The 27640-nt window shown below is 51.8% G+C and overlaps 1 protein-coding gene, 1 long non-coding RNA gene and 1 pseudogene across 14 annotated transcripts; all 3 read right to left on the bottom strand.

Moving 5' to 3' along the window:
- Positions 1-1838: 1838 nt before the first annotated feature.
- Positions 1839-11317, bottom strand: RABL2B (RAB, member of RAS oncogene family like 2B). Of its 13 annotated transcripts, none has more exons than XM_028532227.2 (9): positions 11200-11317; positions 9912-10054; positions 6886-6915; positions 5865-5944; positions 5201-5280; positions 3552-3663; positions 3309-3406; positions 2953-3036; positions 1839-2775 (listed from the first exon to the last, which is right to left on the bottom strand). In XM_028532227.2, the coding sequence occupies exons 2-9, from the start codon at positions 10016-10018 to the stop codon at positions 2686-2688; spliced, it is 681 nt and encodes a 226-aa protein (XP_028388028.1). In that variant the 5' UTR covers positions 10019-10054; positions 11200-11317; the 3' UTR covers positions 1839-2685. The 13 variants fall into 13 exon arrangements, with proteins under 13 accessions (XP_028388028.1, XP_035875716.1, XP_035875725.1 ...); XM_036019823.1 differs by having other exon boundaries at positions 1839-2832; positions 3522-3663; positions 11200-11310; XM_036019832.1 differs by having other exon boundaries at positions 1839-2832; positions 3522-3663; positions 11110-11270.
- A 5829-nt stretch (positions 11318-17146) lies between these two features.
- Positions 17147-27640, bottom strand: part of LOC114513560 — a 37013-nt pseudogene continuing 26519 nt past the window's right edge.
- LOC118499211 lies at positions 25993-27381 on the bottom strand. Its single transcript, XR_004901737.1, has 2 exons — positions 27275-27381; positions 25993-26228 (listed from the first exon to the last, which is right to left on the bottom strand). It is a non-coding gene; the product is annotated as an uncharacterized LOC118499211 (long non-coding RNA).

Raw genomic sequence — 27640 nt, forward strand, 5'->3', positions numbered from 1 at the left:
CTGTGTCTCCTGCCGATGTCTCATAGAGGCCACCCCTCAGGGGCTGGTCCACGTGGCCATCACGACATGGCAGCACCATGGGCCTCCACATGGCGTCTGCGTGTTTCTGAGTTTCCTGATCACGAGGGGGTGTGTTCTGAACACAGCTTCCCAATAAAACATGGGTCTTTAGGAGGAAATTAAGGTTAAACAAGGTCCTAAGAGTGGATCCCTAACCCAGATGTCAGGACAGCATGATCGGATGTGTGGTCTTCCAGGAAGATTGACCTCTCTCTCTCTCTCTCTCTCTCTCCCGCCCTCTCTCAGTTTGAACAAAAGGCAGAGGCCATGTGAGCGCACAGTCAGATGGCAGCTGCCTGCAAGCTAAGCCAGAGGCTTCAGCGTGAACTCCGCCTGCCAGCACCTCAGAGCTTCCAGCCTCCGGAGCAGCGAGGAGCAAACACCTGCTGCAGGTCGTCTGGTCTGTGGGGAGTCGTCTCAGCCGCCCAACTGGCTCGGCCCCAGAGAGCTGAACGCCGGTGCTCACGTGAGTGCGCGCACGAGCCTGTTCACTGCACCACTGGTCGCCGCAGCCACCAGGCAGAAACCGCCCAGATGCCCGCCAACAGCGGGAGGGTACACGGATGGATGTGTTTAAACGCACTGGACCGTTATTCAGCCGTACAAAGGAGTGATACATGGGTACGTCTGGAAAACATTATGCCAAGTGACAGACAGACACAAACGGTGAGCTGTGGTATTATTCCATTTATATGCAGTGTCCACAGGAGAGAAATCGAGTCGGAATCAGACTTGTATCTGCCAGGAGCTGAAGGGAGGAACCACTTAATGAGCAAAGGGTTTTCCTTTCAAGTGATGGAAATGTGTTTTATTTATTTTTTACAATTTATAGAGCGGGGAAAGGAGGGAAAGATACACTGATATGTGACCGATACCATCAGTTGCCTTTTGCACAGCCCCTGCTGGGGATGTGGCCTGCAACCTGGGCATGTGCCCTGACTGGGAATCAAACTCGTGACATTTCGGTTTGCAGGCTGGTGTTCAATCCACTGAGCCACACCAGCCAGGGCTGGAAATGGTTTAGAACTAGGGCAATAGTTGCTCAACACTGGAACTATATATATATGGCATCGTACTGGTTACTTTAAAATAGTTAATTTTGTTACATAAATTCCACTTCAGAAGAGTTCAGGGGTGGTGTTCCTTGTGTGGGGCAGGATGAACTTTAAGAAGCAGGTGAATCTGAGCAGAGTCAGGGTGGTGGCCGTGGCCGTGGCCATGGCTGACATCCTGCCCAGCACTTGGCTCCCAGTTGCTCTGTGCTGAGGGATGGCTCATGGCCGTCCTGGTCCCGTCCACTCTGCTGAGGACTGCCCTGGGAGGTGTGTGAACAAGAACCGCCTCCTCAGGCCCTGCCTCTCGGGATCCTGAGGCGAGATGGCTCTGTGAAACCGACACGGACGGTGAATGGTAGGGTGTTTGAGTCAGACCTCGGTGAGGCCGTTGTATGAGAAAGTTCCTGTTATTTCCGGTAACCCTGGGTGGGTTTCTCGTGGCTTTTAAAAGCCCACCTCAACAGGGTAACACATTCTTGAAAATCCCTGGTCAGGTTTAATTTCTGAAATTGAAATTGTAAGCATCATAATTTAAAGTTTGTTCTCCCAAAATTCAGTCTTTCAAAGCCCCCGAATGGCAGTGAAATGGTCCCTGTACCAGTACATCGGGAGCTGACCTGGGCGACCCCAGACACCCCTCCCTCCCGCACGCGGTTGAGGTTCTTTTGTGCGTTTGCCCAGTGACATCCAGACGCACAGGACGCACACGTGTGCTCACTGTTCATGTGCTTCAACCTTTACTGTGAGTGAGAACACAGGAAATAAACACACACAATGGAGATGACATACAGAATGGTCGGTAAAACCCACAGGTGAGCCGCAGGCTTTGTGGAGATGGGGACGGGGCAGTGGGGCCTGTCCCGGCACTGCACCCACAGTGGCACTCAGGCTCCGAGGCAGTGCCTAGCACTGAGGTTGGGATTTTCAGTGACACTCTCCTTGCAGGGTCTCTCATCCAAAATGGCACGGCATGCCTCATGAGCCTGTTCTGACCCTCCATGTTTACCAGCAATGATGTCTGTGCACCAGGTACGGCATACCTGTCACCTGCTCACTGGATCTTGATGGCACGCCTGTGCCTGTGACCTTGGCCCGGCACTGATGTTCTGGTCGTACCTAGAAGGGCTCCTGAAACACCTGTGGCATGAACAGCTCTCTGCTCAAACCCAGTGTTTAAAAAGGTTGGCTTGGAAACTGGAAGTAGAAAAGGATGGAGCCCCCACTTTCTGCAGGGATGGGAACGGGCGGCCAGGGTTAGAAGTCACGCCTTCGGTGGACATGCAACGAACAGGCTGAGGTCAGTTCTGGGAGACAAAACAGTGGCCAAAGTGTCCTTCATCTCAGACACACACCAAGCATGCTCCTGGAGCCTCTCGAGATCGACCCTGGGGAGAGGGAGCGGCTCCTCAGTCTGCCTCGGGGCCTGGGGCGGACCTCCTCCCCGTGTCAAGGGTGCTTGCTGGGGCCGGCCCCTCCCGGCCTGAAGTGCAGGAGGGGCTCCTGGTGGAAGGGTTGGTGGCTGGGCAGGCTGGAGGGCTGCCGGAGGGTGGGAGGAGCCTTCTTCTGGGACTCAGGAGGGGGCCGGGCTCTCGGGGTGGCCACGCTGCTCTTGCTCTTGGTCGGGCCGATCTTCCTCGTCCTCCGGCTCCAAATCAAAGTTCTGTGGACAAGGCTGCTGGTGAGGCCTGGCCCTGCACCTGTGCACCTGCAGTGACACCTCCTGGGGCGGGGCACCCCCCCACAGGTGCTGTCTGCCAGAGCTGCCGTATTGGCTTACGTCCCGCACCCTCCGACGAGGAGCCACTCCTGGGTCCCACCCGACACTGGCCTGACCTACCTCGAGCTCCTGCAAAACCTCATCCATGAAGTCCCGGGAATTCTGCTTGTAAGACACGGCCAATCGAATCGCATCGTTGAAGAGCTGTGGGAGGTGGGGGAGGAAGGAAACCTCAGCTGTGGGTGCCAGGGACCCACTGGCACCATCCTAGGTCCACACAACACTGCACCCCTCAATGCACATGCTCCCCATCACCCTGCCCCACACCTGGTCCGTGGGCCCACCAGCCCCTCTGTCAGTAGTTACAGGGCCCCTGCCTGTCACAGGCGCAGCTACTGCCCCAGGGCCCCGCCCCCTGCAGTCAGCCTGGCCCTGCCCCGTGCATCCCCACCTCGACCGGCTACCTCTGTCATTACCTTGACGACGTTGGTGCCGTCCGCAGCTGAGACAAAGTACAGGGGCAGGGAGAACTTCTTGGCAAAGCTGAAGCTCTTCTGGGTCATCTTTATGTCCGCTGCAGAGAGGAGGCAGGACACCAGTCATCAAGGGGCAGAGAGGGGCTGGCGGGGTGTTTACTGGGAGGGACGTGACAGCGTGCGACCAAGGGTGTGTCTCGGGCCCCCGGGAACCTCGGGCACCAGAGGCAGGGAGGGCCCCACCGTCGATTTTATTGGCCACCAGGACACAAGGGATCTCCGGCCTGAACTCCCGAAGCTCCGCGTACCAGGTACCCAGGTTCCTGTAGGTGACCTTCCTCTGCACGTCAAACACCTGCAGTGAGCAGAGAAAGACAGCTCAGGGGAGTCGAGGTCCCAGCACGCTGCCCAGGGGCCTCGCGGCACGGGAGCGCAGACTGGGCACTGCTCCGAGGGGCGGTGCCCTGACCACGGGGGCGGCACCTGTGCCCACCCTCCCTGAGGACGCCTCCCAGGACCTCCAGTCCCAAGAGTGGTTTCAAGAGTCTCCATTCCTTTCTTCTTACCTGGTCACCCAATTTTATTTACCTATTTTAACAAGTTGTATCATCTTACTGATCAATAGTTTACTACAAATTGTAAACTTTTTTCCTTAGTCTACTATTTTCATTGCTTAAACTTTTTAAAAGTTCCTTTGTGATAATTTTAAATGTCTCCAGAATTTCCCTTTGGTTACTATTATTTACTTTTAAAGTCTAAGCTTTTGTTTAACCTTCTGTTCAGTTTGTATTTTAAACTTTTTTTAAAGATTTTATTTATTTTTTAGACAGAGGGGAAGATGGAGAGAAACATGAAAGGACTGTGTAGCTGCCTCTCATGCATCCCCCACTGGATGGGGACCTGGCCCACAACCCAGGCCTGTGTCCTGATTGGGAATCAAACCTGTGACCATTTGGTCCACGGGCCAGCACTCAGTCCACTGAGCCACACCAGCCAGGGCTGTATTTTAAACTTCTTAAAAGTAATTTTTTAAAGTATTCTTGTAATGAAACTTCTGGTATCTGCTCCGCACCAGGCTGCCTCCTGTGATCACCACCCAACAGCCACCCTGTGCCCAAGTCTGGTGTCTAGAGTCCCCTCTGCTTGTGGCGAGTGCTGGGGACCATCCCTGTCGGGGTTTCAAGGGGAGGGTAGAACCCCAGCTCCCTCTGGGGCTATTGGAGTCCCTCCCACGTGGTCATCGGGGACAAGTGTCATGCAGCAGGCTGGGGCAACCCCAGCTTCAGAAGAGGGTCCAAGAGGAGGCCCTGGGGATGTGTCAGAGGCAGGAGGGGGCCACTCCCCGAACGAGGGGAGTGAGTACAGAGCACCGAAGGCCAGTCCAGAATGGACCCCGGATGGCTGGGACCTCTCCCAGCTCTCCCATCTCTGATGCTGTCACTTCTGGCATGACACTGCCTCACCCTGTCACCCTCTTTGGTTTTGTCCCCTTACACGGACTAGTTAACATTTTGGAAGATATCAAGGGCTTTTGTGCTTAAGGGACAGTAGGGCCTGAGAACGGAGCCCGGGAGTTCAGGGGCAGGCCCTAAAGGACACAGGCTGACACGAACCTTCTCCCCTGTCCCGGCTCTTCCCGCGGCTGAGTTGTGTCCTGTTGGGACACTGTTCCCTGGCCGCGGGCGCCCGGTGCAAGGCTGTGTCCTGGACAGAAAGTGAAGGCTGGGAGGCAGAGTCCTCTCAGCCCCAGCGTCTGCCCCCGGCGAGAGCACCAGGTGGTGGTCATGGGAGGCCTTGGGAGCCCCCTCAGCACTGCTGGGCCCCTGTCCCCCCAGCAGCCCTCAGGCCAGACTTGCCCTGAGCCTCTGCCCGCCTCCCCGCTGGACTCGTACCATGATGCAGGCGTGGGCCTTGTGGTAGTAGGAGGCGTGCATGCTCTGGAACCGCTCCTGGCCTGCTGTGTCCCAAAAGTCTGCAACGGGAACACAGCTCTGACCGCCTGACGGGAGCTGGAGGGCAGAGACGCTGCGCATCTCCACGCAGGTCTCTGTGCAGAGGCTCGGGGACCCCACAGCGTGCAGGTGTGTGTTGTCAGGACCCGGGCCGCCCCCGTGTGCCCCGTGGGCCTGTGCACTGCTGTGTGCATGTGGGCAGGTGAGAGGAGACACGGGCCAGGGGGACAGAGAATGCAGCCCGGAAGCCCAGGAGGGAGAAGGCAGGCGCCCCCCTGCTCCATCCCACAAGATGCAGGGCCCTCCAAGGCCAAAACCAGGTCGACATCCCCGTTGGGTGACCGCAGACGGTGGCCACAGCCGGGTGGGATTCGAGGCCTGGCCAGGGGCAGGCCTGTCGCCTTACCGACAGTCGGAACCCTTTGGGGAAGAGGACACTGGGACCACACTGCTCTTTCTGCACACCAGCTAGCTCGGAACCCCAGGCTGGAGTGCAGGAACAAGCCCCGTGCCACCGGCCCCCAGGCCCTCGGCGTCCTCCCTCCCACCCCCGTCCCCCCCCCCCCCCCCCCGGAGCATCACAGGAGCCGGCCTTGTCGCTCACCCACAAGCACCGTCCTGCCGTCCACTGTGGCCGTGTGCTTGTACAGGGTCAGGGCGTAGGTGGACAGCTGCTGGGGCCGACTGCCGCCAGGTCAAGGAGTGAGGATGCACAAGGGAGGAAAGGGGGTATGGAACGGGCCCTCTCTCTCCTTTTCTTTTCAGCATCGTTTAGATTTTAAACTGAAAGGATGTTGGGTCAGGGGATCAGCCTCAGGTGTCCCTGGCACCAGCTCCCTGGAAGGCGAGGGGCAGGCGCAGCTGGCAGTGTGCCCGACCACCCAGGTCTGGGGGACCCTGGAGCAGAATGTCACAGACTGGCTGTTGTGAACGCCATCCCGTGCTTGGAAACGGCGACTGGAGCGGGGTGGTGCTCCGGGAAGAAATCCTGCACAGGCCAGCAGTGCACCAGCTCGCCTAGGTGTGAGCCTGCGGGAACACCGGGACAACCCTGCCGGATGCTGCAGGACGCTGTGCGGGCGGCCCGGTGAAACTGGGACACGTAGGTGGGTGAAGGGGACACCTGATGGGAGGTGCGGCAGGACACACTCTGACTGCCCGAGGCTCTCAGGGGCTCACCTGGGCAGCTGGGGAAACCGCCCCTGTGCCAGGTAGGCCTCCCTCCAAACCCGCAGCGCGAGACTACTTGTGGGAAGAGGGGAGCTGGCAGCTTGTGTTTTATGAAGCTCATTCCCACAGAGAATTTCTAAGCACTAGGGAGCCTGAGCTCGGTGGTCAGAGAGGTTACGTGACCTGCACACAATTCCAGGCGTCTGGCCAGCATGACAGCTACTGCAGCACCGTCCCGGTGCAGAGCAAAGGCAAGGATGAGTGAGCACCGAACACGCGGCAGCAAGCACATGTGGTGGCACTCGGGTTGGGGAGAAGCCGGCAGGATGGAGCCAGTGCGTTCTCCCGTCTGCCCCCCAGTGCCTGGGTCCGGGGGCACAGGGGTCGGCCTCGGGTGGGCTGGCCGGAGGGCGGGGAAGGCGTAGGGCAGCAGCACGTCAGTCCTCGAAGGATACAATCCGTCCAGGAGAAACCTCTCCATGAGTCTGTAAGGAGACCGTGCAGGTGGTCAGGTGCAGCCCCCAGGTCCCCCAGTTCCCCCAGCTGATGTCCCCTGTGCCCCCCAGTTCACTCCACAGCCACACAGGACGCCCCTTCCTGACTGCCCCGAGGTCCCCCGCAGCCTGTCACCAGCACCGACCGAAGAAAGAAAGGCCCGTCGTCTGAGCTCTGCTGTGAGTCTGCACCGGAGACCGTTGGAGCCGTGGTGAACTCCACAGACCTAAGGCAGTTTGTGTGACCAGCCGACCCTGATCCCGCCCTAGTGCTCGAGTCCGTGCCACCGGGCCTTTCCCAGCCCCCGGGCCCGGGGCTCGCCATGCCCGATTCTCACAGCACACAGGTCACTGCTGTGAGCGTGAGCACCAGTGTGCGTGGCTGAGGTCCGCACTGTCCACCTCTGCACACCGTGGGCACCACGGCCACCCCTGCTCTGCACGTGGGACACCGAGGCTGGGGGCTGTGCCCTTGGCCTGAAAGCTGATCCCCAGCATTGTGTGGGTCTTCCCGGGCCGGGGTCAGGTGTCACCTGAGCACCGTGACCTTAACCAGCACCAAGCTCACTGTTACCGTGTGCTCGATCACGGCCCTGCAGGCGACACCCACTGAAACAGCAGTCTTTCCCTTACCGACTCACTCTCAGGTAGAGGGGATGCTCACGAAACCAGGATTTGAATGTTCCGTGTACCATTGCATCCCAGGGCCTAGGTCAAAACGCATTGACTCTAACCACCATCCAAACACCACAGAAAAACCGGCAGCCACGCCTCTGTCCCCACGAGTAACGGCTGAGTGACAGGCCTAGACTTCCTCGCTTCGGAGACTGTGACAAGGCTCCCAACCACAGCCCCAAGCCGGTGGGTGTGCAACAAGGCCAAGCAGGGAACAGACTCCTGCCCGCTACAGCGTCCGCTGAGACCACAGCAGTCAGGGGTGGTGGGCGTGTGTGGTACGGCCTCTCAGTGAAACAACATGATGTTCAGAATGTCCAAGTTGCAGCGGAAAACCATTCCTCACACCAAGAACCAGGAAACCCTCCAACAGGATGCAGCGCCCTGGCTGGTGTGGCTCAGTGGACTGAGCACCAGCCTGCAGACCAAAAGGTCACTGGTTTGATTCCCAGTTAGGGCACCTGCCTGGGTTGCAGGTCAGGTCCCCAGCTAGGGGCATGCAAGAGGCAACCAATAGATGTTTCTTTTGTACATCGATATTTCTCTCCTCTTTCTCCCTCCCTTCCCCTCTCTCTAAGAAAAAAAAAAAAAGCAAAATGACAACCCGCAGGCACCATCATTGTGAGGAGGATCCAGATGTTAGTCATCTGACAAGGCCGCTGATGCAGCTTCATGAAAACGCACCACTGGGCAAGGGCAGATGTGCTGGAGAGAGATGGAAATGTACAACACTTTTTCAATAGACTATTTTTCTGCACAGGAATAGAAGACATAAGTAAGGACCCAATGAGAGGAAGAATTAACGTCGTTAAAATGTCCATATTGCCCAGAGCAACCCATAGATTCAACGCAATTCCAATGAAAATACCAATGGCAGTTTTCATAGAACTAGGACAAATAATCCTGCAATTTATACAGAACCACAAAACACCCAAATAGCCACAGCAATCTTGAGAAAGAACCAAGTTGGAGGTATCACACTACCTAATACCAAACTGTACCAAGGCTATTGTAATCAAAACAGCCTGGTATCGGCATAAAAACAGACACACAGACCAATGGGACAGAAGAGAGAGCCCAGCAATAAACCCTCGCCTGTGTGGCCAATTAACCTATGACAAAGGAGGCAAGAACATACAATGGGGTAAAGACAGTTTCTTCAACGAAGGTGTTGGGAAAGCTGGACAGATACACACACAAAAATGAAAGCAGGCCACTTTCCTACTCCATATACAAAACCAACTAAAAATGGATTAAAAACTTATATGTAAAACTTAAAACCACAAAACTCCAATAAGAAAACATAGGCAACAAACTCTCCGACATTGTTTTTTGTAATTTTTTTTGGATGTCTCCTTGGTCAAGGGGAATAAAGGAAAAAATAAGCAAACGGGCCCACATCAGACTAAGCCAGAGCTGCACTGGGTGCTGGGGGCGTGAGTTCGTGAAGACGGCCTGACACCAGCAAAGCGTTAAGCAGGGGTGTCCAACCCACGGCCCGCATGCAGCCCAGGATGACTGTGAATGCCCAACAGAAAATCGTGAATTTACTTGAAACATTATGAAATTTTTTTGTGATTACATGTCACGATGTATTTCCAGTGCTGCCCAGAGACACCCAAAGATTGGACACCCTGCCTTAGGGAATCATTCACCACTACTTGAGTCCAAGGACATGTTAGTGAAAGGTGAAGGCGGAATCCTACGTGGTTCTGGAGCCCCTGGGAGGTCAGACCACACGAGACACCTGCCGGGGGCAGGTCCGCCCTCATCCTTTGACAGCAGAAATGGCCACAGGCCCCCGCTGAGTGAGCAACAGCACCGCAGAGCCTCCGGTCCAGCCTCCACCTGGGGGCTCCACCCCTGTGCACGTGGCCACCGGCACCAGTTAGGAGACTAAATCAACCTTCACACGGAGTGTGGTCAGTCTTCCTTTTTGCCGGCTTTCCTCGGTCTCAGTGAGGCCCTCTAGGAAAAGGCATTTTGGCAACCTGAACTCAGTCTGTCACTGGTTGTGCTGGTCACACCGGTCACACATTCCTCTAGGCTCTCCCACGGCTTCCACCTTCGGTCTCTCAGTTCACGACCACTTACAGGTCTCGGTTCCCTGGCCCAGACAGCTGCGCCAGGGGCTGGACTCTGACGCCGTCCAGGGCCCTTGCTCTCTCGTCACTTGCCCAGGGCACCTGGGCTCCCACAGGGACTACACTCAGGGCTCCCACAAAAGCTGGGCTCCTCTGCCCCAGGAGGGCTTTCCCAGTGGCTCAGACCCACTGTGGGCCTGGTCCCCCTTTCCCAATCCCCCCACGTACTTGGACTTGCCCACAGCGCTGTCCCCCAGGCAGATGATCTTCACACTGTCTTCCGCATCGTATTTCTCCTGGTCCAACTCAAAGGGTTTGGCTGTGTCCCCCGCCATCTGCTCTTGAGTCAGCTCCAGGGAGGGGGCTTTTGTCTGTATGGACAGGGCAGAGAAGAGCGGATGAGAGGGGCCCAAGGACACACTGGCATCCTTCTCTAGTCGGTGCCACCAGGCTGCCACCTGCTGAACTGCGGGCAGAAATCTCACGCCCAGCGACACCCTCTCAGGCAGTCTACTCTGCCGTCTCCTTCCTCCAGCCGCATTCAGTGCCACCGAGCCCGCTGCTCTGGGAGAGGCAGGACAAGCCTCATAATGCAAGGCTGCCTTCTCACTTGTGAAACAGGGACACACAACAGCGGCCATGTCGTATGAACAGTGTGAGATACCTTTCGGCAAAGACACAGAGCTCTGGAAGTCTAAACTATCCCCACTGAATGGCAATGACAGTCCCCTCACCCCTGGTCAAAGAGCCTACCCGGTCCTCCGGATTCTGCCTCCTGCCTCGCACCCTGACAAAAGCACTCTCACATCCATACCTGGGGTTTCTCAACCTCCTACTAGTTTCAAGTGCCGTCTTTGCTTAAGCCAAAGTGGACATCCACCACGATCGCTTTTCTAGGACCGGACTCGGATGCACAACTGCTGAGAGGCGCTGGGCCTGCGCCGGAGGCACACACCACGCGTGAAACACAGGCCCAGGAATCCCGCACGCCCCGCTCCTCCCTTGCGCGCGGACGCCTGGGCAACAGCCCGTCTCCTCACGCCACGGTCTCTCTGCAAACGTTGCGGCGCCCGGGACGCCTCCGACGCGGAGCTGGCTGCGCCGGCACCACGCGCGCAAGGTCGGGGACCTGAGACCCGACTGCCGCAGCATCCCTGCGGCTGTGACCGCTACCGGGGCGCGCACCGGCCGTGTCTCCGCGACGGCGCTCTGCTGGACTCCCGCCCGTACTCGGGCAGCGGCTCCGCCTGGGTAACTCGGGGCGCCCCTGACCTCCCCTCCCGCAGCCCCCCAGCAGCCAAACACAGCGCGAGGCTCGAAGCTCTGCAGTGGTTGCGTGCTGCTCTCCGACCCACTCAACTCTCACTCAACAGACCCTTGGGGGCGGTGACCAAGTCTTGGGACCACCGCCCGGACCGCCGCGCGCCGCCCTCCGTCCCGCCACCGCAGGGGCTGCGTCCTCTCCTGCGGAGTTGCGCACCGCGGACGCCTCGGGCCGCCCCCCACGGGCCCGCACCTGCTGGGACACGCCCCAATCGGCCCTCCCCGAGGGGCTCAAGCGGTGCCACACTCCGCTTCCAACCCAGCCGCGTCGCCGCAGCTGCTACGCAACCGTGGAAGGACCCGGACGCGGACTGCCCGGGCGAAGGCCTGAAGGACCCCGCGAGGCGTGGCTGGCTAGAGCGGTGCCGGCGAAAGGACAGTTGGGAGGACGCCAGGGCGGGCCGGCCTGGGGCTCCGACAGGCGCGAAGTGGGCGGTGGGGGTGGCCGGCCGGGACTGAGTCAGGGCTCCGCGCCGCAGGCCTCGTGGGGTGGCGGGGCAACGGACCTCAGAGGAGGGGGGCGGGGCCCGAGGTGAGGGCGCTGGACCCCAGGTGAGGGGGCACATGACTGGCGATTTCTAAAGTTTGCAGTTCTCTGATGAAGTGAATTCGAGCTAATCTCTCCACCTGTCAACGTTTGTTGTTACCAAGAATCGAGACGGCCGCGACCCAGCCAGAATCAGCAGTGGGCCCAGCGCTCCCTCTGGCCCAGGTGCGCGGAGCATGTGGGTGCTAGGCCAGCCGTCCCCCCTGGGCCGAGGCTCCAGCCGAGAGCAGGGCAGAGCTGCCCCGCCGCAGTTGAGCGCCCAGAGGGGCAGACAGTTGCAAATCAGATCCTGCACTAATAACGTTCCGGAGGGGGGAAACAGTATTTGAAGAGATAATAATGAAATTTCCACTCAAAAGACATGCAAACTCTACGATCCCGAGCAGAAAATGGACAGCACTTTTACACAAGCCATAATAAAGTTTTCAACTCCAAAACAAATGAGAAGATGTTAAAAACAGCAAAAGATAAAGATAATGATTAAATGAGCCAAACGAACACGGGCAGCCGCCTCGCTGGTGCGAACAGCGGAAGACGGACACCAGGGGGCGCCGTCTCTGAGGCGCCGAGGCGCTGTGAACCGGACTCCGCGGGGCGGCGCCCGGAGCCTGGGGTGCGGAGGCTCTGCTAGGACAGCAGCCCGTAGTTCTGGGTGCAGCTGGTCCGTGTGGCTGTGACAAGTCGGACAAAGGCAGGTGAGAGCTGGGGTCAAGTTCTGCAGTAACAGCTAAGTTGGGGTGACTGTCAGGGTTGGTTCAGGACTGGGTTTAGGGTTGGGGCTGTGAGTTAGCAGTTACACGAAGACACGACGCGTGGGGCTGGGCTTCAAGGCTAGAGGTTGGATGTACAGGTTACAGGTTCCGATTTCGAGGTCAGAGTCCGGTATTTGGGGTTGGGGTCATGGAACAGGTGAATGTGAAGGCTGTGGATTAGGTTTAGGGTTACGTTTTAATTTAGGGTTACGGAGTCTGGCTAGGGGTGAGGGTGGGGGTGAGAGGTAGGGGTTTGGGTTCAGGGGTTAGGGTAAGAATCAAGGCAAGGGTCAAGATCTAGTTCAAGGGTCAGGGCCTGGGTTATGGTCAGAACCAGAGGTTTAGAGTCAGGATCAGGTCTTAAGGGTTAGGGGTTAGAGTTAGGGGTTTTAGGCTGTGTGAGGAAAGGTGAGAAGTAAGGACAGATGCATGAGGAGGGGGAGAAGCCTGCCACAGCAGCCACTGAGGGGCTGATGTGGATGGTGGGGTCCGAGCAGTGCACCCGAACCCGGTGACCACACGCTGAGATGTGAGTGTCTCTGCGAGGCCCCTGCCTTGTGCCAGTGCCACCACGTTTGGCATCAGTGGGTGTGGTTGCTCCCAGAAGAACTTCAGTCCCAGTAATGTCTCGTACACAAGACCCACAGCATCAGCACAAAGTGCCCTTGCTCTGTCACTCGGTCCCACTGTCCCGAGGTGCCACACAGGTCCCAAACACGAGTGCTCAGGAGGGTGCACCCTGGTTGGGCACTTCCACAGAGGCCCACGTAGGCCCCAGTGAGGACGGCAGGGTGGCCTCAGTGTCACCACCCAGCCCCAGGCCCACCTCATCTTCCACACCTGCCCCTGGGGTAGGAAATACCGTGTTTTACACTGACCCAGCTTTCCTGGAACGGTCCCTGAGACTGATCCCCATCCTCACCCCTTGATGGATTTAAAGGGCACAGATGGCTCTGGCCCAGGCCCGGGCCCAACTACTGTCTCCTCCTGTGTAGACTGGGCCCTGCATTCCTGCAGGGACGGCTGGCCTGATGCTGCGACTGCCCAGGGCCACCCACACAGAGGATCCCCTGCATTCACAATGTGCAACCACCTATTTGCAGAACCTTCTTTTCACCCCACAGGGAGCCCCTACCACTCAGCTGTCACTGCCCTTTCCCTTCCCCTGAGCCCCAGGCAACAGCTAATGCACTTTGCATCTGTGTGGATCTGACCCTTCTGGTCATTTTATGTAAATGGAATTGCACACTGTGTGTCCCTCTGTGACTGGCTTCTCTCGCTGAGCATCGTGTCTTCGTCTTCAGGGTCCCTCCTCCTTGTAGCCTGTGTCAGAGCTGCACTCCTTGTTATGGCGGAGCAATGTTCAGTATGTGGCTGCACCCCCTCCTGCTTGTCTGTCATCCGTCAACCAACACTAGAGTTGAGCTCACCTTCGGGTTTGAACTCACCTTCACATTTGAAGTTACCATGCAGCTGTGAACATGAGTGTGCAGATCTCTGTTCAAGTCCCTGTTCTCAGTTTTGTGGGGCATGCACCCAGAAGTGCAAGTGCATGGTAACTTCATAGTTAATTTCTGGTGAACCACCATGTTTTCTGCAGCAGCTGCACCACTTTGCATTTGTGACTTCCTTTTTATGACGGAATAGTATGGTATTCTATGGAGAGGCTATGTTTTGTTTATCCATGCCTTTGAGGGTGGACATTGGGGTGGTGTCCACCTTTCTGCTATGTGAATAATGCATTGCAAACATTCATGAACAGATTTTGTGTGGGAAACCTGTTTTAAATTTTGGGAAGTAGATAACTAGGAATGGGATTGAGTTAAAAGGTAATTATTTTTAACTTTTTGAAGACACGTTAAACTGTTTACATTCCTACAGCATAAGAGTACTTTAATCTCTGCACATACTAGTCAAAACTTATCTTCAATTTCTTAATTATATTCATCCTATTGTATGTGGAAATGGATATCTCATTGTGGCTTTAATGTTCATATTAATAATGATTATTATTTTTTCATTTTTTTACTTGTTGTTCAAGTACAGTTTTCTGTCTTTTACTCCCATCCCAGCCCCCCCCCCCAGTGCTCCCCACCTCCCTCCCATTTCCACCCACCCCTTAGTTTTTGTCCATGAGTTCTTTAAACTTGTTCCTGTATAACAACGATTATTTCCTTGGCTGGTGTGGCTCACTGCATTGAGCACTGGCCTGCAAACCAAAGGCTGGCGGGTTCGATTCCCAGTCAGGGCACAAGCCTGGGTTGTGGGCCAGGTCCCCAGTAGGGGCGTGTGAGAGGCAACCCCCTCACTGATGTTTATCTCCTTCTCTATCTACCTCCCTTCCCCTTTCTCTAAAAATAAAATCTTTAAGAAAAAGAAAAAAGAGAGAGGGAAGGGAATAATAATGGGTATTTATTATTGAGATCCACATAGTTTATATAGACACTCTTCTTCACAAGCCTGGCACTGAGAGGACAGAAAGGTCATTGTTCCAGGTGATGGGGGTGGGTGTCCCTGTTTGGTGAACCCACTCCAGCAGAAACAGGGTGGGTCATGCTTAGGTTTCCCTCATGCAGGAGAGGGTACAACGGGGTCCTCACTAATTGTTTGCCATCTCTGTATTGAATTCAGCTCTGGTTCTAAGAAAAGTGCCACTTCTGGGATCTGTTAGCACCCTTCCTTATGCTTATACAGATGTACACGATTACCCTGTTCTCACCCTGAGTCTCACTGGACTCCCACCCATTGGGATCATGGGAATTCTGTGCTCTTGGGCTACTGTGGACAATATCTGGGAATGGGTGGCCAGGAATGACCAACATTGTTCATGCCCATTATCCCATTACACTTCACAAAAAAAAATTTAAAGATACAATAAGTAATAATTTTGGGATGGTGTCACTGATGTATGAAGCCCTGTGGGGCCCAGGCACAAGGAAAGTGCATTACAGAGGCTCCTGCATTGTGGGCTTCATGAATGCCATATGCAGACTGGGTGCACCTGTCACAGGAGAAACTCAATTCTTGCCAATGCAGTGAAGGATTACAGATCAGCAAGTGTATTAGCATGCAAACAGGGTTTATTAGTGATACGTTCTCATGGAAGAGGACAGGTCTTGCTGAGGTGGGAGTGAAAGGCAAGAGCACCAGCTCCTTTGCCCTGAGGACTTACATACCGGTAGTTGCTGGGATGGGGGAGAAGTTACATATTGATTGGTGGGTAAAAGTGGTGTCAGCTTCCATGGGAAATGTGACTGACTACCCAAACGCAGGTATGTGTGGGAGTTGTTAGCCTGAATCCTTATCTCGCTTCAGACCCCATTTGGTCATCTTGTAAAACAGATCTGTGACAGGAGAGTTCAAGTTGAGGCAGTCACCCAAAGTTACCAGAGGGGTCTCTCTGCAAGCACTAGGGATCCTCTCATAAAACAGATAGTGAACAGAGGAAAGCTATTACCCGAATTTGTTTTATGGGTCCTTTCCGTGAGTGCTGTGGACCCCCTCCCATCTTCTAGGCCCTGGGATGAATAGTTTCAAAGCCTTTCTTTCCGAGATGGTGGAAATGATACCTAAAATTTGAACGTGTTAGCATAGTATTTTTTGTGATGCTGGACCATCTGGCAATAGAACTGAACCAGGCTCAGGACTGCTGAGTTAGTGGGTGACACACATCTTCCTTGTCCTCCCTGCTTTGGCTTACCATCTATCCTACCTAACACACCAGTGCAGGCAGGTGCTGCTCCCAGTGTCAGTTCTCAGCAAGGGGTGGGCTAGGGTCTTGTGTCACAGGTCACTCCCAGTAGCACCTGCCTGTGTTGAGGAGGCTCTGAGGGTGTGCAGAGCAGGGAGGGTGGTGACCTGGAGGGAAGCAATTCCCCAACCTCAGGCCTCCTTCTCAGGGCAGTTGAGTCTATGTGGGGAAAGCAGTGGTATCTGCTCAAATTCTGAATTTGGTTACAGACCCCTACCCTGTCCTTATCTTCCTTTGTCCAGCACTCAAGACCCAGAGGACATGGGCACTGAAGGCTGTTCAGCAGGACTTGCAATCTCAGTGATCCTCTTGCCAGATTCTGTCTGTGCTGACTCAACTTTGAATGTCATACAGAAAGGCTGGAGTTTGCCATTTCCAGTGTACAGACTAGGAAACAGGCAGAGAGAAGTTGAGAATCTTGCCTTGGGTCACACAACTGGAGAAGACAGAGCTGAGACTCACACCCACTATGGACTGATGTGGAACCTGTATGCTGTGCACCAGGAAATGCTGACCATGAAGGGGCAGAAAGGAATAAGGAAGACCAGGTGCACAGATGTGAGCCAAGCTCACGTCCATGCAAAAGCATACACCCCTCCCTGCAGTTCACCACTGAGGCTCCAGAGATTGTAGGAAACTAGGAGAGCCAAGAGAAGCCAAGGGAGGAGGGTAGGGAGCTGATTAGGAGAAAAAGGCCCCACTTCCCAGGAGTCTGGGGAATTCCCTTCCCTGGTGAGTCTGCCTCAAATCCCTCTCTCTGGGCAGTAACCAAAGTAGATTGACTCCAGATTTACACATTTGCAGGGGTTGAATTTCTGCGGCTGAGAGTATGGTTTCTTTGTGGCTCTTCAGAAATTCTCTGCTTTTAGTGATGGGCACAATGAGGTATTGGGCTTCATTATGTGTATGGAGATAAACATTTTAGAATAGCTCAAAAACCCAGGAACAAGATTGGTACTGACATCCCCATATCACTATGGAACTGGTTGTCCATATCATCTCTTGTCATGAAACTGGAGGGTTTCTTTTACCAGTTACTTCTGTATTAATTACAATCTTGGGGAGTGTAAGGGTCTGTACAGTTTTATGGGTATTGATATTGGACTTAATGCTAATAACTCACTCACTCCATCTGTAAATATAGGGAGTCTCCCCTGAGTGTGTCCTCTGGTGTCTGATGAGATGTGACTTCTGTGTAAAGTCTCTCCCACACATCCTGCAAATATACGGCTTCTCCCCAGAGCGTGTCCTCTGGTGTTCGATGAGACCTGACTTCCAGGTAAAGCCTCTCCCACACTCCCTGCAGACATGAGGCTTCTCCCCTGAGTCTGTCCCCTGGTGTCTGATGAGACCTGACTTGTCTGTGAAGCCTCTCCCACACTCCCTTCAAACACAGAGCTTCTCCCCAGAGTGTGTCTTCTGGTGTGTGATGAGATATGACTTCTGTGTAAAGCCTCGCCCGCACTCCCTGCAAACATAGGGCTTCTCACCTGAGTGTGTCTTCTGGTGTCTGATGAGATTTGACTTCCGTGTAAAGCCTCTCCCACACTCCCTGCAAACATAGGGCTTCTCCCCAGAGTGTGTTCTCTGGTGTGGAATGAGACTTGACTTCCAGGTAAAGCCTCGCCCACACTCCCTGCAAACATAGGGCTTTTCCCCTGAGTGTGCCCTCTGGTGTATGATGAGATATGACTTCTGTGCAAAGCCTCGCCCACACTCCCTGCAAACATAGGGCTTCTCTCCTGAGTGTGTCCTCTGGTGTGTGATGAGATGTGACTTCTGTGTAAAGCCTTTCCCACACTCCCTGCAAACATAGGGCTTCTCCCCAGAGTGTGTCCTCTGGTGTGTGATGAGATGTGACTTACATGTAAAGCCTCGCCCACACTCCCTGCAAACATAGGGCTTCTCCCCAGAGTGTGTCCTCTGGTGTCTGATGAGAGCTGACTTGTCTGAAAAGTCTCGCCCACACTCCCTGCAAACATAGGGCTTCTCCCCAGAGTGTGTCCTCTGGTGTATGATGAGATGTGACTGCTGTGTAAAGCCTCTCCCACACTCCCTGCAAACATAGGGCTTCTCCCCTGAGTGTGTCCTCTGGTGTCTGAGGAGACTTGACTTCCAGGGAAAGCCTCGCCCACACTCCCTGCAGACATAGGGCTTCTCCCCTGAGTGTGTCCTCCGGTGTGTGATGAGCTGTGACCCATCATTGAAGCCTTGCCAACACCCTCCATGCTTGATTGTTACAATTTTTGACATTCCTGCTTTCACAAATAACTTGCCTGTGTCCTCTGGACTCTCTTCCTGGCCTCTGCAGGGCTGTTCCTCCATCATTCTCTCATGCTCACTAGAGCTCTTCATTCGTCCTTGGGAAGGTTGGAAAAAGGGTCTTAAGATTCTCCTCTGATTGATCCTTTTAAGGAAAGGTTTGGACATTTCTTTGACCTCTTGACCTTCAGCTTTATCATTCCAGCTGTGTGTACTACTATGTTGCTGCTGCTGATTCTGATCCTCTGGACAGGGTTCCTCTGCTTGGAGGTGTTTTCTTGCAGATGTTCCCGGGAGACTCGGAGAGGGATGATTGAGTTTCACGTGTTGGCTGAGGAATTTCTGAGTGGAGAAGGCCAGAGAGCAGGAGGGACATGGGTGCACCTCTGGCTTTGGTTCTGCTGAAAGAGAAAGGTTTGGTCAGGGCAGGCATTGATGAGAATGTCTGGGCCATATGACTTGTCTCCTGGTAAGACCTGCTCCATGAATCCTTCTTACTGCGGTGACAACGCAAGCTCTATCTCCTGCAAGTGTCCACTTGCAGTCTATTTTCCTTTTTATTTGTATGCAGTGCATTTTCTTTAGAAGTCCAGAAAGCCCACATCAAGGGTCTTTGCTAATATTGCTCAGACTAGGGACTTTCAATCGCAGGAAGGGCAATTTCACTCCCTGAACTGCAGTGACCTTTCCCAATAATAGGTATTGTCTACGTCATATTAAAGAAGAAAACTAGGAATTGCTTCTTTTTCAGTTTTTCAAAACTATAAAATAATGTCTTTCTTGCCTTTGCTTGTGTGGCTCAATGGATTGAGTGCCTGCCTGTGAAGCAAGGACTCACAGGTTAGATTCCCAGTCAGGGCACGTGCCTGGGTTGTGGGTCAGGTCCCCAGTAGGGGGCGTGTGAGAGGCAACCATGCATTGATGTTTCCCTGTCTTTCTCCCTCTTCCCCTCTAAAAATAAATAAATAAAATCTTTAAAAAAGTAATTCCTCAAGGCTCACACCAAATATTTATGCTTCATTTCATTCAGTGTTAGTCCATTTCAAATATCCTAAGAAGTCCTGTTTGAAAATATTTCTCCAACCACACATCTTACACGCCTGACTCCTGTTGCTCTCTGGTCAATGCACCGTGTTCTCTCACTTGGAGATGAAGTAATCTGAGGGGATTCCCCACTGGAATTTATTTTCTAAAAATTAACAAAGCATGATCAGAACAGAGAACACACCACTCTACAGCTGACAACTGCATACTTTCACTCAGGGAAGTCCCGAGCGTCTGAACTCGGGTCATTGGCACTGCATTGCTGGGCTGCTAATCCATCTGATCTCCATACTGTCTCTGTGCTGAGACAAGACCCGAGTGACCCTCAGTCAATTGAATGCCCCACCTCTTTTCTACCTGGCACTAGTTGCTCCCTCTGCCTGGGATCCTTTGCCTGCAGGTAATTTTGTAAATGTTATCTCCTGAGGGAGCCCTTCTCGGACTACTTTTAGGCACTTGTCCTGGATTAGTTTTCTCCAAAGCACTAACTGCTGTGTAGTGTTATGCACATGCAAATACATGGGCCTGGGTTTCCCTCCTTCATCTGTCAGCTCCTCAAGAGCAGTGATTCTCATCCTCATGTTAATCTGTATTTCCAGGTCCCAGGGCCGTGTGCGCCACAGAGTAGGATCTCTAATGATAATTCACTGAAGTGATGAACGAATGTGCCCTGCCTGAATGGTGTGACTCGGTGGTTGGGTGTTGTTCCACAAACTGAAAGGTTACAAGTTGGATTCCCAGTCAGGTCACATGCCAGGGTTGTGGGCCAGGTGGGGGTGTGCCAGAGACAACAGATTAATGTTTCCCTTGCACATTGATTTTTTTTCTCCCTCATTTCCACTCTCTGTAAAAATAAATAAAATATTTTAAAAAGATTTGATTTAAGCCCTGGCTGGCGTAGCTCAGTGGATTGAGCGCGGGCTGGGAACCAAAGTGTCTCAGGTTCGATTCCCAGCCAGGGTACATGCCTGGGTTGCAGGCCATAACCCCCAGCAACCGCACATTGATGTTTCTCTCTCTCTCTCTCTCTATCTCCCTCATTCCCTCTCTAAAAATAAATAAATAAATAAAATCTTTAAAAAAAAAAGATTTATTTATTTTCAGAAAAGAGGGATAAGAGGGAGAGGGAGAGGGAAACATCAATGTGTGGTTGCCTCTCACATGCCCCGTACTGGGGACCTGGCCCAAAACCCAGGCATGTGCCCTGACTAGGATTGGCGACCCTTTGGTTTGCAAGCTGGCACTCAATCCATTGAGTAACACCAGCCAGGGCAAAATCTTTAAAAAATAATGAATGCCTATAAAAAACGTTTTATTTAGGAGTATGGGAGAAAGTTAAGAAACAGGTATAAAAATGTTAGAAAAACCGCCTTGGTGAGACAGCTGGTTAGTGCTTGAAAACTTTTTTTTTTTTTTTTGCCTCTCAGCCTCACAGCACTAAAAGTGGTTGTATATTTTGGGCATGAAATATTTTCAAAATAAAAAGTATAAAAATTTTGCCTATGAGTCAAAGACATATGAATGAATTGTGAATTTCTGAAGCATCTGATTTGAAACTTTACTGACTTCAGAGTGGATTTTACTCTACTTAGGAGCTGGATCATGAATATTTCTATGGAGAATTCTCTTTTCTTTCTGTTTTGAGGAACACCAGTGCCCACCTCTTCCAGCCGTGAGCTCTCTCTTCCACTTGCTGCCCCACTTGCTGCCCAGCTCCTGGCCATACTCGTCCCTGAACCAGACCAGCAGCTCACAGCCCGGCCTGATGACCTGGCAGGTTCGGTAGAAAATCTGCCCGTGGTATTGAAAGGCCACCAGGTTCTGTTCTTCATCATCCCGGGCACAGTTCACATACCTGGGATTGAGGCAGAGAAAGGGAAAGAAAACCACAGTGATGAGTTCCCAGTGCCTGTTACATCCATGTCCATCTCCTCACTGATTCTTAAGGCCCTCAGGCTCTGGTGTTGCCCACTGCCCTTAATGTTCTCGGGGAACCTTCTGTTCAGTGTCTGAGCATCTGTCAGCATGTCATGTGAATTCCTGCCTCCAAGTCCTGCTTGCAGTGTGAATGCCGCCTAATACCATTTTCTAAAACCCAGTTCTAGACTTAACCTCCACCCTGATGGGCCATAATATCCAGTGATCTCTGGCTTCTCCAAACTCTAAATCAAGTTGTCTCACAGCACAGAACCTGGTGCTTGATCTAGGGCTCTGCTTCTAAATCAGCTCACTAATTATCCAGTTCTCAGCCCACATCTATTTTCTCTTGCGAGGCCTTTCTCCACTCCCCCTACACTTTATTTAGGGTACCATTCACTTGCCTGCTGAGGTTACTATAGAAAACTAGAGGTCTTTTTGCCTTAGTAAAATGAAACAGAACAATAGTAGTTCATTCACATTCAGGTAACCCTGGTAAAAGAGAGCCCCTCTCAGGAAAGGGGCCCATGACCATTCCTCTGCAGGCCTCAGAACCCAGTTCTAGTTAGAAGTGAGGCCGGGATGGTTTGCTGCCCTCACAGGTTTACGCCATCCTTGGTTTGTGCTATCTTCACACTGTGCACTTCTTGGAAATTATAGTTAAATGTTTCTAAAAACAATTGTTTTATGTTTGTCTGTGAGAAGTCCTCCATAAGGACTTGGGTTGTGTGATCTGTTTAAGTAATGTATTCCATCACCTAAACTGGAATATAGTCAGTGTTTAATTAATGTTCATTTGATAAATTAAAGTGTAATCCAGTGTCCCTGGTAAATCTAGGCTCTTCAAGGTCCTTTCCAGTGCCCAAGTTGTGTCTAGTAGAGAACTTTATATTTTGAGGACATATGCTATACTTTTTTCCTTAATGTCCCCTGAAATGAAAGAACACTATATGGAGAAAAAGAGGAAAAAAAGGATTAAGGGAGACCACTGACGGAGGCATGATGAGAGGGAATGATACATGGGCTGTGGGGGATGAGAGTCCCCTCTGGCACCCAGAGACCTGCTGACCTCACCTCATCCAGTTGGCCCAGGATCTGTCCTTTCCATCCACATACTCATAGCAGTTTCTCCCTTTGGCGATCTGCATTTCAGAAGAGAAATTAAAAAGACCTTTTATTTATTATTTTTTTGTGGGGAGGTAATAGTCAAAAGAATTATTTTACTCTACTGTCATCAAAGCTCTTCCAGCCTGCATGGGGATTCAACTGTCAGCTGTCACCACATGATATTTGTCTTATTCACCATCTACACATCTGAGTGTACCTGTTCATCAGAGCAGGAGCCTCACAAGGGCGGAGCCACTCTTTTGTGTCTGCACAGCTTTGCTCCTGCTTACCTTCTGCTCCTTAAACAGGAGCTCTGTGTTCATGTAAAGTCCAGTCAGTACACAGAGCTAACCATATTGTCCCCTCCATGTCTAGCACATAAGAGGAGAGGTCCCTCCAAGCCTCAGAAGGAATGTGGGAAGGCAGAGGGCAGTGGAAGAGGTAAAGAGTTCTCACCAGCCAGGAGTATCTGCTCTTGGCTGCCTTGTCATCTTCTGTGATGTGTCCTTCATAAGGGCCAAAGTGCAGACCCACTGGCAAGTCAGCTGCCTCATTCCACACTCCAAGCCCAGCCTCAGGGATGCCTGATGGCCCGATTCTCAATCCAGGGGGCAGGGTGAGGGCTGAGCGGTGGGGATGCCCCTTGTCCACTGCAGTGTCCTTTACAAATGTAGGGGGTCCGTGCACCGCACAGCTGTTGAGGAAGAAGTTCTGACACTTCTCACAATCTGGAGGCGAGAGCAACAGGGTTTACGGAAGGTATAGCACATGTTCCTGGACACAAACAGCTTCAGAGGGAATCCTGCAGTCACATCATTGAGACTCAATCCTGTACTCCAGGTCACTAGAGGAAGGGGGTGATTTGGGGACCAAAGGACTAGATGAAACTATTCTATCATAACATGCTTCTCAGTGAGGGTCACTTACAAAGGTAGTCATCATCCTGGGGCTCGTTGACCTCTTGGTACACACAGCCCTTTCTTTCTTGTAGGCTATTCATCTTCATGTCCATCTGCTTTCTCTTGAGTTCTAAGTTGGAGAAGGCCAGGTGAGCGAGGCTGGTAGGGTCTGGAGTGTTAGTTCCCGTTTTGTCAGATAACACACAATCTCCTCCCATCAAATTATTATCTGTGCTTTTGCATACTCTGATATTTTACTCTGTTAACTATGGGTTCAGAAGATGAAGACTCCACACTAACTACAGATGACCGATTCAATTTTGGTTTTAAATCTTCCTATTACCAGGTTTAACTTGCCAACCTGTAATCATTCATAAAATACTTATTGAGTACGGTTTATGTGTTAGGCATTGAGTAAAGGCCTGGGCACACAACACCAATAAAGTGTGGTTGCCATTAACACAGTGGATTTATTGGACAAGTTGCATGTGTCAATTGTTTTAAATTTAATTTAATGTTTTCAAATAATGTATGAGTGATGTTTCTTTATCTCCACTTTACACATTAGCATTCAGGAGCTCAGAGAATTTATAGGATTTGCCCAAAGCTCCATTGCTAACTTCAGTCTCAGGTGAGCCCAGCTTAAATCCACGCCCATCCAAACTCCACCTCACTTACCTAGGTCATACTTATCAGCCCTTCTATAGGACTTAGAAGAACTAAGTTTCCAAATTATTTTTTCCTACCCAATTTTCGTCTAGTGTGCTTTCCAAAGGCACATGCTTCTCCAAGAGGGGACACTGGTTTCTGGGCATGCTCTGAGTCACTTGCAGTCATCCAATTTGCTGTTCCTGACAATTCCTTCAAACTATATTCCTTGCTTAATGGCACCCTGGATGTTGCCTCCAATATAAGAGTCACATATTAAAAGGTAACATGTATTTAATTTTGTAATGCTTATGATACATTTTACATGCATGTCTTTAATACTTCAACCCTTGGAAATACCTAGGGAGTATCAGTATCAGAGGAGATAGGGCCATTGTGGGTAATGAATCCAAGATTAGAACTCATGCCTAATGGCTCTTTTCTTTCAACTGTCTCTATAATATTGAGAGTGAAGGATACTGGGGAGAGAATAAAGAAATAGTTGGCAGAAACATATCTGTACAATAAATAAAATGGTGATAAAATCTGCAATACCTTAGAAAGAATATTTGTACTTAGATTAGCTGGTTCCCACCAATTCTTTTTGAATAAGGCTGTATCGGTAGCTACTGTTCTTCAGTTTCATGATCTGTAACATGCTAATTTTGAATGTTCTAGTGAACGTGCCATTAAATAATGCTGACCAGTGTTCTGTGAATTGTGTAACAGTATGAATGTGAGATTACAGTCCTGCTATCAATTTACCTCTCAGCTCTCTCCATATTTCAAATCTCAAAGAAATTACCTTCAGCATTCATTGATCATCTTCTAGTTTAGTTTGTAATTGTGAAATCATTCATTCAGCAAACATTCAAGGGCCCTGACCTGGGTCTGTGACCCTTGAGAAGACTCAGGTATGGACCAGCCTCTCATAGAGCTCACAACACAGAGGTAGGCAGACCGAACAAATGATTCTAAACAGGATAGAGTGGCCTCCTTGGAACTCAGAGAAAGAAGCTGTTACTTCACCTTATAAGAAATGGCACTTGAAATCAGTTCCAGACGGATGAGTTTCTGTTGAAGAGTGTGTAACCTATATGAAGTCCTTAAGTCATTTTATTATTTGTTGTTTCTCAATCACGAAACCTGAAGCTTCGCAGGGGTGGGAGATGCTCTTTGATTGAGGGGGAGGCTGTGATTCTGGACATTTTATATTATTCTTCACCTGGGACCATCCACTGTACCAACTGCCTGTACAATGTACGCTTTCCTTAGTCAGAGGGTCTTAGTGCATCTCTTACTTCAGCACAGCAGAAAAGAACTTCCGCTGAAATCATCAGTCAGATGAATGATGTAATGACATATGGATAAGACAAAGCAAACTTCAGAAAACTATGAAAGTTTATTTTTCTAATTTTTAAAAAAGATTTTATTTTTTTGAGAGAGGGGAAGGGAGGGAGAAAGAGGGAGAGAAACATCGATGTGAGAGAGAAACATTGATCACTTGCCTCTCACACACACCCCAGCCGGGAACCTGCCCACAACCCAGGCATGTGCCCTGACCAGGAATCAAACTGGCCATCTTTTGCTTTGCAGGATGACACCCAACTGAGGCACGGTGTCCAGGGTAAAACCATGAAAGTTTTAATGAGTTTGTAAGTGGTTTAGAGAAGTGAGTATGGGTTGGATTGCACTATCTCTCATACTGTGATCTTAGACATGTAATCAAACATTTCTGTATCTCTGAAAGCTCACTTCCCTCATCATAAATGGTAAGTTATAGTATGTACCTCATCAGGTTGTTGTAATGTTTAAGTGAGTTTATTCACATAGAATTCTTAAAGTCTGAAACAAATGGTAGTTACTATTGTTGCTATCGTTGTTAACCATTAAGATGATGATGAGCCCTGGTTGTTGTGGCCCAGTGGACTGAGCCCTGGCTGAAAGGTCACCAGTTCCATTCCTGGTCAGGGCACATGCCTGGGTTGTGGACCAGGTCTCCCCACTTGGAGGTGTGGGAGAGGCAACCTACTCATGTTTCTCTCCCTCTCTCCCTCCCTTCCCCCCTCTCTAAAAAAATCAATAAATAAAATCTTTAAAAAAATTATAATGTCGGACAATGTGTTGAAGAGACCAGGAAAGGAAGGTGGCAGTTCCTAGGATACTTTCTGCATTTTCCTGCTGTTACCTGCATTTCTCTCCATGAGGAAAATTTTGTTGTCAACAGGATTTGGGAAATACTCACCTTATGGTGTTTACTCTGTTCCCTTCTGAAGGCCACCCAAGAAGGTTTGACTGAAAGATGATGAGAAATCAGTGTTTTGGTTAGTAAATGTTTCCAAAAGCTGGAAATTCTTATTAGGGACACAATTCTGAATGAGAGTAGTCCAAGAATAATCCCAGGATGATTGGAAAGTGCTTCTGATGTATCATTAAGGCCCAAGCTTCTATTGGGGCCATCCACTAATTTCATTAGAATGTAAAAAAAAATGGACAAAGTGTCATCCACGCTTCATCCTATGTTCATAAAGCATCTATTACATTTATTAAAAAGTAAATTGTCCTCTCTCGACAAACATGTAATAAAAGCAACTGCACAGAAACTCCATGTCTTCCACATAACCCTTTCTCCGTCCTGTTGTCTTCATTCACACTGGCCTTGTCCGGCTGAGGGCACCAGGATCACCTGGCCTCCTTTCTCTGGTATCCTCCCCCTGGGCACATACTGGCCATTCACACCCTTCCTCAGTCATTAGACTCTGGTCAGCACCCACAGTCTGTCGACCCCACAAAGGTAATCCCAGTCAAGTTGAAGGTAACATGTTGACTTCAGCTGTGTTTCAAGCCCAGACCCATGAAAGTGGACAGACTCCACCATGAACACTCACGATACTGGACAGAATGGCACCATGACCGACATCAGGAAATAATACAGTGATCAACCCCTCCCCACCCTGGCCCTCCCCCACTCCCGTCATCACCACGGTTAATACTGCTCCCCGCCTGTCTCCATGCAGGCCACCGTGCAGCCAGGTGTGGGGACCCTCCTCAGCGGCCAGACCTGCCTCCCTCTCTTGCGATGACTACTCTTCTGAATTAGTTATTTCTCGCTCACTTTATGTTCTTACACATTTACTGCTTATTAATGCATCTATAAATATACATGATTATGTTGCAGAGTTGAAAGTTGACAGGAACAGCCCCTCACTGTGCGACACACTGTTGTGCATCTTGCTTGTTTTCTGCACCAGCAAACCTGTTCCCTGGTTACGTCCTGAGATGCCGCCTGACCAAACCAGGTCCGAGTCGGGAGGGCAGCTCTGGCTCCTCCTGCCGCTCACCTTGCTGCCTCGGAGCCCGTTCTTCATCCGAGTCCTCAGGGTCCCCCTCCTGGAGCTCGGTGGCCCACCTGCGGCGGTGACACGGGAGTCGGTCGCGGGGCCCTGAGACCCGGAAAGAGACAAGACCTCTGTCCTGAAGCAGAGAGCGGGGAGGGGGAACGAGCCCAGGAAGCCCGTGGGAGCGTCTGCAGTGAGTTGCCGTGAGCCCCGCACCCTCGTCAGCGCCGGCCCCGCTCTGGCTGAAGGAGCAAACTGCCCCTGACTGGTGTCCCTGCGGGCGGGAGCTGCAGGCGCACGGAGCCGCTTGAGCCGGGGCCCGCCCGGCGCCTGCGCACGCGCTACTTGGGCTGCTGAGCACGTCCGAGT

Source organism: Phyllostomus discolor, chromosome 2 (assembly GCF_004126475.2).
Source record: "Phyllostomus discolor isolate MPI-MPIP mPhyDis1 chromosome 2, mPhyDis1.pri.v3, whole genome shotgun sequence".
NCBI lineage: Eukaryota > Metazoa > Chordata > Mammalia > Chiroptera > Phyllostomidae > Phyllostomus > Phyllostomus discolor.